The sequence below is a fragment of the Poecilia reticulata genome, unplaced genomic scaffold (genome assembly GCF_000633615.1).
Source record: "Poecilia reticulata strain Guanapo unplaced genomic scaffold, Guppy_female_1.0+MT scaffold_236, whole genome shotgun sequence".
Taxonomy (NCBI): domain Eukaryota; kingdom Metazoa; phylum Chordata; class Actinopteri; order Cyprinodontiformes; family Poeciliidae; genus Poecilia; species Poecilia reticulata.
In genome coordinates, this window is record NW_007615028.1 from 185,576 (window position 1) to 194,450 (window position 8,875).

Below are 8,875 nucleotides of genomic sequence, written 5' to 3' on the forward strand. Positions count from 1 at the left end.
GGCTGGGGCCCGAGGCCTGGGGCCTTCAGCTGGGGCCCGAGGCCTGGGGCCTTGTCCTTGGATAAAGCTCCAGTTTTCTCCAGCTCCTTCTGCCTCACAAATCTGCTTATAACTGTCATCAATTTTAGGAATCAAATGTTGGATAGAATGAAAATGTTTCTGCCACTGAGTTGTTATTATATGCAGAAGAATATAAATTGCTATAAAAGGTAAACATTTCTTTGGATATTAATTTGCAGTCTGTCATGGTTGATCATTAATTTGCAGTTTATTGCATTTCTTTCCTGTCTGATGTTTTCTAGCCTACAGAAATAATCAGAACTTTTCTCCTCCATCCTCTCGGCTCAAAGATGCTCTGGGTATAAAAATCATCTGAATCCGACTGCAGGATGTTTGTCATCATTAAAAACGGTTTGCAGCCGATGGGACTAAGTTCCTGAATGATTTCTAATTCCTTTTTCTTATTTTGGACAGATATTAATGTGCTGTGTTTGGTTCAGGTCTGTCGGACTTTAAATTGAAAGAATTCCCATTTTTCTCAGATTTTTCTCTCTACACGTGAAACAGATGCTGCAGGATGTGGGAACTGAACTCAAGCAGGTTGAGTTAAACTTCCTGTTACCTGTTATGGGATTTTTTCAGATTAAGGTGAAATTCCAGCATTTTGCATCAGACTGTCTGAGATCATCCAGAGGTCGATTTATCTGAGCCATCAGGTTGAAACCAGAAGGACCGACTGGATCACCAGGTTCAGATCTGAGCAAAAGTTAAACTACGTTTATATGAGAGACTGAAGAGGGTGACCCATCAAACCATCCATTATAAACCATATAGTGGAATATTTCTTCTAGATGACTAGTTAATTCAGACAATAAGGATTTATTCTGGGCAGCACAGTTATTAACACAGAGACGTTACAGAGAACCAGAAATAATCCAGGTTGTCTTTGAGTTTCTGTCTTATTCTGAACATTTGAACTAGTAAAGCAACACCAGCAGCTTTATTAGAACCGTGAGACTAAATGATCCCCATTGGTCAACAGGAAGCTGTCATCTGCCTCGATGGGCCGTTTCTGGTGAGAACATGCAGTTAGCTTTTCACTTTTACAAAAAGAAACATTGATTTTCTCTTAATTCCACCTCTGAAACCCGCAGCGTTTAAAGATACCCATGAAAAATGATTAAGAAACGGACAGAAAAGGGAAGCAGCAGAAAAACGGAGGACAGGACTGATGGACTCCCTGAATTCAGGACAGAGTAACTGACCTCTAATCAATGAACACGATTACAATGTGTTTATCAAACCTGTGAATATTTAACTTTGCCTTTTTAAATGGCCTTTTTATTCATTTGGCCCATTTAATTAAAAGGAATTTTGGAAGTAAAGAATAAAACTTTCCTTGAATCATAAACTAGCAGCTTGTGTTCCGGTGCAACAGTGTGTGATTCCTAGAGACTTTAACTGGACCTTCAGTCAGTCCAGAACGCCGCCGATGTAGCCGACGTCCCTCGGTAGTAGACAGGCACGTGCAGAGGGGGGGCTGGGGGGGTTGGGGGGGCTTCAGCACCTGCCCTTTTTGCTCCTTGCCCTCCAAAGGCCCTTTTGGTCAGTTTATTTTATTTTTTTGTATTATTATTTTCTAAGCCCTCTTGTGACACATTACATATACTAAAATTATTATTATTATTTTTTTTGTTGTTGTTTAACATAATAAGCCCTCCGGTCACCTTGTGACCTTTGACCTTTTGCCCGTGACCCAGTTGCCTCTCGCAGTGAGATGAGGCGGCTAACTGGAGCTCAACGTAGCGAACGTTCCAGATCACAGATCAGTTTTTGGTGAATAAAAAACGTGTTTGGTGAATAAAGTGGAGACTTGCTGCTTGTCAGATGATGGAAACGTTGAAGTTTCGTTTCTGCTTCAGCTCGGAGTCGCGGTTTAAACAGAGAGGTAATGAAATACAACAGACACTGACAGGCCTCTGCGTCTGCCTTTCTCTGAAGAACTACTGAGGGGAGGAGACACTGTTCTTATCTATCATTCAGTATTTTATCATACAGGCTGTTGTTGTTGTGCTATTAGCTAGCTGCTAGCTACCATGATAGATATAATGAATGTAATAAATGTGACATTAATGAAGGAAAAAACTGAACCAGACTTTAAGTTTCTGGTTCTCAGAGTATGAAGTTAAATTTGTTTCCTAATTATTCAATGGGGGGAAAAAAAACAAACCTCAGTTTAGTAAAATAAAATTATAATCAAAACTTTTGGAATTGTAATGATTTCTTCTTTAAAAACTTATTGAAGAAGAATATATATACATATATATATAATAGTTTAAATGTCATGAGGAAGTCTATTACGCTGCACTGGGGACATGGAATTGAACATGTCCGTCACCAAAAAGGTGTGTAAAGAACAAAATAATATTTAAGAGGCATTTCATTTATATTTGAATAATGGCAAACATCTAAATGTATAATTAAAATACTTTGTTGTAAATATTTGGCACATTCTACAAAAAAATAATTGTAAGCAAAACATGGGGACATGAAATGTTGCCGCAAGAAAAGAATCGCCCACATTTAGTTGTTTGAAAGTTGGTTAAGAAAAATAAACTGAAAATAAATCAAAAGTCTAGTGATGTTTGGTCTTGATTAGTGCCGAAGCTGCCTTCCTGAATCCACACATCTGAGATCTAACCCGCTGGACACCAACTCAAACATCCTCGATAACAGCCAATCAGAGCACAGAGACGCTCCGATTGGTCCGTCAGCGTCTCTGTGCTCTGATTGGTCCAGGTGACGCTGGACCCACCCAGCCAGTGCTCCCCGGTGGTCGTCCCGAAGCCGTCCCTGTAGGCCCCCCAGCCTCTGAAGAAGTTCGTGGAGCCGTCCTCCCTCCTCTGGATCACCTGCGAGACGCACAGGGACGTTAGAGGACAGCAGCGTCCCGCCGTGTGGAGACAGGTGGACCTGTCCCCCTGTGACCAGCGGGGGGCAGCACTGTGTTTGTACCGTCCAGCCTCCGCCGTCGGTGCTCATGTCGCAGTAGACCATGAAACCCTCAGGGTCATGGGTTGGGAACACAGAATAGACTCCGTCCACGGAGACGCCGGACGCTAGGACGTCGCTGCAGTCTCTGGGCTGGACGGCTGCAGAGACAGGTTGCCATGGAAACAGTCAGAGCCCCATCAACAGCAGCTCTTGCCCGAGTTACCTGAGTCTGACCTGTCTGGGCGATGTTGCGGCTTAGCTCGCTCTTCAGCCTCCCCAGGCTCTCCGTCTCCCTCTTCAGGCCGAGCAGAGAATCGCTGCAGCTCTCAGCGAGCTTCAGGATCCCGGAGTGGCTGTCAGACAGCACCTGGACAGGTGGACGGACCTGATTGGTTAACGACCCCCTGGTCCGGCCTGGTTAGCCGAAGCTGTGCTGGCTGATGATGTCACGGCCAGACGCGACTCTACCTGGATGATGCGGCTCTGCTCGCTCTGCAGGCGGTCCATGCGCTGGTCCAGAGCACCTTGGCCCCTCTTCAGCGAATCGGCCTCCAACCTCAGGTTGTGGGCGTGGCCTGAGAGCGCCTTCAGGTCGTCCCCCAGTTTCTGGACGGCCCCCCCGTTCCTGTGGTCGTCCGCGTTGTGATTGGTCAGCGCGTGCAGCAGCGAGCTGTGCAGCGCCTCCAGCCGCAGGAAGTCCTGGCTCAGGTCAGGACAGGAAGGGTCCAGGAAGACGCTGACCGGCTCGCCGTCCGCCACGCGGGAGATGGTCACCAGGGCGCCCGACTCTAAAGAACCGGCAGAGATGGCTGGCGTGGAGGCCCCGCCCCTGTTGCCATGACAACGGCAGGTGAACATGCAGCCGGAGACACAGACGGGTGAGCAGAGAAGACAGGTGCGTTACCTGCTGAAGATGGGCAGAGGCAGCTGGTGGAGATGGAGGACTGTCACTGTTGCCGTGACGATGGCCGCCATGGCAAACAGCACGGCGACCAACCATAAGAGGAAGGTGCAGCACCTCTGAACACACACACACACACACACACACACACACACACACACACACACACACACACACACACACACACACACTCAGCGTGGTGAACAGAACCGGGACTCGGGTCCATCAGAGTCCAGTGGACTGTAAAAGTATTCCCACCCCTGCTGCATCTGAAAGGGTTAAATCCTGGAAGGTCCGGACCGGAGCGGACCAGACCGGACTGGACTGGAGTCCTGGTCGGCTCCGGTCAACCGGCTGGTGCCGCTGTGGTCCGGTCGGGTCCGGTCATTTCCTCCCATATTGACGTTGTTTTGAATTTGCGTTCTGTCCCTTTAAGCCGGTTTGATCTGAAACTGGGTCAAAGCTTCAGGGGTGTGAATACTTTCCGCAGGGTGTTGCTCAGAGGCTGTTCAGCAGATCAGCGACGCTGACAGCTGCTGCAGATTAGCCACACCCTGATCTGATGGATTAAGTGCAGATTAACACGGCCTACTGACCTTTGACCTGCGGGGCCTCCTGCCGTCCAGCTCTGAGCTGCTGTTGTTCATCACGGTCCAGTCGTCGCTCAGCATCATCCTGGCAAACACACGCCTGGATTATTTAAAGGGCCAGTATGTGTTTTCCAGGCACATATTGCTGCCCTTTAATGCATGGGGTGAGAGGTCAGAGGTCACATGTCTTCATCTCTTCTGGTTCTCCACATGCTGTGTCCTGTCCTCTACTAAAACAGAGCAGTAATAGATGCTGTTGCCATGGAGGCTGTTGCCATGGAGGCTGTTGCCGAGTCGTCAGGATGAATTTAAAAGCAAACATCACACAAACAAAGAATACGACCTTTGACCTCCGTAAGCTCCAGTATTAAGTATAGATTTTGTTCCGAGCTGCAGACACTCTGGAACGATAATCGCTGATAAGCTAACCGCTAACATGAAACATCTGGAATCACTTTTCTATGGTTGGAAACTTAAAAACTGTCCAGGATTAAAACCTCAGAGCGAATCGATGAGCTCCCCCTGCTGGCCGGAGCTGACCTCTGAACTCTGACTTGCTGCTCCAGCAGGACGTTCAGAACCAGAGACTGGACCGAACCAACACGGAGCAGCAGAACTGATGCATGCTGGGTAATGTGCTCCATGTGGAAAGTAGAGCTTCAGAAATACGACCACCAGGTTTATGAACGCCCCCAGCGTTGGCCGCCCTGGGCGACTGCCGCTGCGCCTCTGGTTCTGGTCACATTCTGGCCTGAAACTGGGCCAGCAGAACACGAGGAGGTCCAGCTGCGGTTCTGACCTGGTTCTGGCCCAGTGCTGCCAGGTTCTGCTAGCTTCTAGTCTAATCAGCTCTGAGCCTTCGACCCGATTCAGGCCAAGTCTGGGTGAGGAGCTGCCAGAGCATCCCGCTCCGAGGTCTGGCCCAGTTCAAGGTCCGGACTGCAGAACCAAACCAAAGTTTGGATCGGTTGTTCTGCAGGTCATCTATGAGAACCGGTCTGGACCCGCAGCAGAACTTCTGACACAAACCAGTCAAGGTCGATCTGGGAGTGGATCAGAACCGGACCCAGCCTCCTGCCAGCTACACCCCCCTGCCCCCCAACCAATCACTGACCTGCCGGGCTTCAGGGTCCAGTAGAACCAGTAGAACTCCTCAGAACTTGATGCTGGTTCTGTTCAGCTCAGAGAATCTGCTCTGCTAATCCCATCAGCGCCGAGGATTTATCCTCCAGATGGACGCCACTGAGCATGCTCAGTAGGGTGGCACCTGGGAGGGACTGGTTCTTGTTCCAGGTCCTGTTCATGGTCCAGATCTGGCTCCAGGTCCAGATCCGGCTCCAGGTCCAGAACCAGCTCCAGGTCCAGAACCGGCTCCAGGTCCAGAACCAGCTCCAGAACCGGCTCCAGGTCCAGATCCAGGTCCAGAACCGGCTCCAGAGCCTGGAGCATAAACAGCATGTTAGCATAAACCTGTCGCCATAGCAACAAGCCGTTTATGCTTCTATGATGTTCCAAAACTTGCAACTGGTTTATGAATAGTTAGTTAATTGACCAGCTGAGTTATAGATTCCATTTAAACCAATTATGACTAGTTATAGAGAAACTGGAGATATTCTGACTGGTCGTTCTCATAATTAAAGATTTGTAGATGTTTCAGACTGAGCAGATTGTGAAAGTCCCGCCTCCAGCAGCACTTTTAAATGTTTAAATGTTTGTCTTTTGGCCGAGCAGAAAAAGATTTCTGCAGAAAGTTCTTCCTCAATGCCTCCATCTTTCTACATTCAGGAATCGTCTGAATATTGAAAGCAGAAGAGATGCAGGCAGCCCCACCATGTACAGCTTATTGATCCACATATCTGAAACTAGTTTTGATCATAATCAAGTTCCACATATTATAATTACTGATGTGACTCTTCATGTCATTTCATTCAGTCACGTTTAGTAGATTTCTGGATTTATTTTTCTCTCTAGTCAGAATGAAAAACCACAAATCTGAAATTATTATTCAGGACAGACATAAAACTCATTTCTAGTTTAGCTGCAGGGTAATAATTACACACCGAGGCGGTTCGCCTGGCTGCCAGCAGGGGGAGCAGAGGAGCCGCCGACAGACGGAGGACCGCAGAGGAAGAGCAACTTCCTTCACCGACAGATTGAGACTTTTTCACCTGGGTACCAGAAAACCTCTGGTCTCCATGGCAACAGGACGCGAGGTGCAGCTGTACCTGGACCTGCTGTCGCAGCCTTGCAGAGCCGTCCACATCCTGCTGACCCGCACCAAGATCCCGCACCGGGTCCACAGCGTGGCTCTGCGGAAAGGTGCGCCGTTACCAGTCTAACCAGTTAACAGGTTAACGAGTTACCAGTCTAATTAAGTAGTCAGCAGGTTAACTAACCAGTTCATTGAGCCGCTGATCCGGTCCACTCATTGAAGAACTGAGCCGTTCCTGCTCTGGACTTTGATCCGTTCAACTCTGACCTAGTTTCTCCAAACTCCGTGTAAATTACGATCGTTTAAAGCTGTGGTCCCCAACCCCCGGTCCGTGGACCGGTACCGGTCCGTGGACCAACTGGTACCGGGCCGCGCAAGAAATACTGAAATATTTCCGTTTTATGTATTATTTCAGTCTGGAGGATCTTTTATTTTGAAAATCCTTTAACCGGATTCTCTCGGTTACTTGCCGCCAACACTGAGGCCACAAGCAGCAAACTGAGTAGAAACAGATCAGATGTCTGTGGAAAGTTTCTCTGCAAAGGGGAAAAGGCCCAGAGAAGAGACAGGAGAATGGATTTATCCCGGACCGGKAGGTGAGTCCCACRTTACAAGCCGCTCTGCGTAACATGCGGCGACCGGCTGCTAATGAGGCAATGAAGCTTCAAGCTGCTTCACCACGTAGAGACCAAGCAGGCTGTGGATATAAGCAACACTTCAGGTGTTATTGTCTCCCATCACTCCCTGATGGGACCGTCTGGTTGCAGAGAAACAAGCTCAGGGCTCCGTTAGTCATTATCATGAGTTAAAATGTTCACTAAAGTAAAATGTTTGTTTTTGTGGCGCTTCTGTTATTTAGAAGAGATATGTAAACGTTACCATAGCGACCAGAGTCAGAGCGTTTGGTAGAGAGGAGATGAGTAGAGCTTGTGAGTCTTAAGTCTGGTTTAGACAGAAAGATTTCAGATTGTCGGCCGATTCTCCAAACCTCTGTGACCACAGAGCTGATAAAGTCCAACAGGTTCGATCGGTTCGTGTTTCCAAGGCAGGAGCAACACGAACCGATTCCAGTCAGAACATCCCGATTCCAGAGGATAATCCAGGAAAACCCCCAACATGGCAGGAATTTAGAATAACCAACACGGATGACGATGTAGAAACAACAGTGATAGTTCGTGGACTCATTTTAATAAAAGACGTAACAAAAAGAAAAGGCGGTGGATGAAAGACGACGGAGCAGCCGCTCTATTTGCTGCTCTATGATTTGGAGGTGAATATGTTTTTTCATAGTTAACATTTTTAACTGAATAAACATAATAATGACCTTTAGATTTAATAATAAACATTTCCACATATCATCTCCGATATGTCGGCTGTTTGGGATTCCCCTCTGCTCTGACGTCACCGCGCTCTGATTGGCTGCTGTCACATTCAGCAGGTTGTTCTCGTTCCCAGTCAGGAAAAACCCACAGGATGAGATAAAAGGCCAAGACAACCGGACCGCGGTAATAAAAAGGTTGGGGACCACTGGACCACCGGTTTAAAGGTTCATTTATGATCCTGAGGACGGGAAGAAATGTAGGCAAAGTTTAAGTTGGACCCGGTTCTGAGGAGCCGGGTCAGGAAACGACCCGGTGAAGGTAGTTTCATCTGAATCCCTGATGCCTGCAGGGGAACACAGAACCTCGGAGTTCTCCAAGCTGAACCCGATGCAGAAGGTTCCGGTGCTGGTGGACGGCGGCTTCATCCTCAGGGAGAGGTGCGCTTTCACCTGCATGACCTTTGACCTCTAACAGGCCAACAGAGCCTGAGGTGGAGCTCTGGGGTTTCTCATCATCTCTCACCTGCTGCAGTGACGCCATCCTGAAGTACCTGGCCACCACGTTCGACATCCCTGAACACTGGTATCCATGGCAACCGGAGCGGCGCGCACGCGTCGACGAGTACACGGCTTGGCACCATAGCAACACCAGACCGCACGCCGCCAAGGTGTTCATGCTGGAGGTACACACACGTTTGAATGGCTATCGTTGTGGGGACTTTCCACTCATTCCAGCCCAACCGTCACTGTGGGGGGAAACTGGTCCCCACAAGGGTTTACATGATTAATGAGGAGGAGGCAAAACTCCAGTTATTAGACCTAGAGGAGCGATCTACACTTACAGATCTAGAGTTACA

At 48.4% G+C, this 8,875-nt stretch overlaps 3 protein-coding genes across 4 annotated transcripts in view; 1 reads left to right on the plus strand and 2 right to left on the minus strand.

Annotated features, from left to right (window-relative positions):
* Positions 1–119, minus strand: part of LOC108165952 (fibrinogen C domain-containing protein 1-like) — a 4,561-nt gene extending 4,442 nt beyond the window's left edge. The window contains exon 1 of the mRNA XM_017303279.1: positions 17–119. Within this exon, the coding sequence (XP_017158768.1) occupies positions 17–119 (103 nt within the window). The remainder of the gene's footprint in view (positions 1–16) is intronic.
* Positions 120–2,283: 2,164 nt separating this feature from the next.
* On the minus strand, positions 2,284–6,626 carry LOC103460406 (fibrinogen C domain-containing protein 1). Of its 2 annotated transcripts, none has more exons than XM_017303288.1 (7): positions 6,546–6,626; positions 4,492–4,570; positions 3,899–4,014; positions 3,463–3,823; positions 3,229–3,361; positions 3,016–3,152; positions 2,284–2,912 (listed from the first exon to the last, which is right to left on the minus strand). In XM_017303288.1, the coding sequence occupies exons 2-7, from the start codon at positions 4,567–4,569 to the stop codon at positions 2,697–2,699; spliced, it is 1,041 nt and encodes a 346-aa protein (XP_017158777.1). In that variant the 5' UTR covers position 4,570; positions 6,546–6,626; the 3' UTR covers positions 2,284–2,696. The 2 variants fall into 2 exon arrangements, with proteins under 2 accessions (XP_017158777.1, XP_017158776.1); XM_017303287.1 differs by lacking the exon at positions 6,546–6,626 and adding an exon at positions 5,600–5,688.
* Positions 6,587–8,875, plus strand: part of gstt2 (glutathione S-transferase theta 2) — a 3,450-nt gene continuing 1,161 nt past the window's right edge. The window contains exons 1-3 of the mRNA XM_008402531.2: positions 6,587–6,804; positions 8,369–8,456; positions 8,551–8,701. Of these exons, the coding sequence (XP_008400753.1) occupies positions 6,681–6,804; positions 8,369–8,456; positions 8,551–8,701 (363 nt within the window). The 5' untranslated portion in view covers positions 6,587–6,680. The remainder of the gene's footprint in view (positions 6,805–8,368; positions 8,457–8,550; positions 8,702–8,875) is intronic.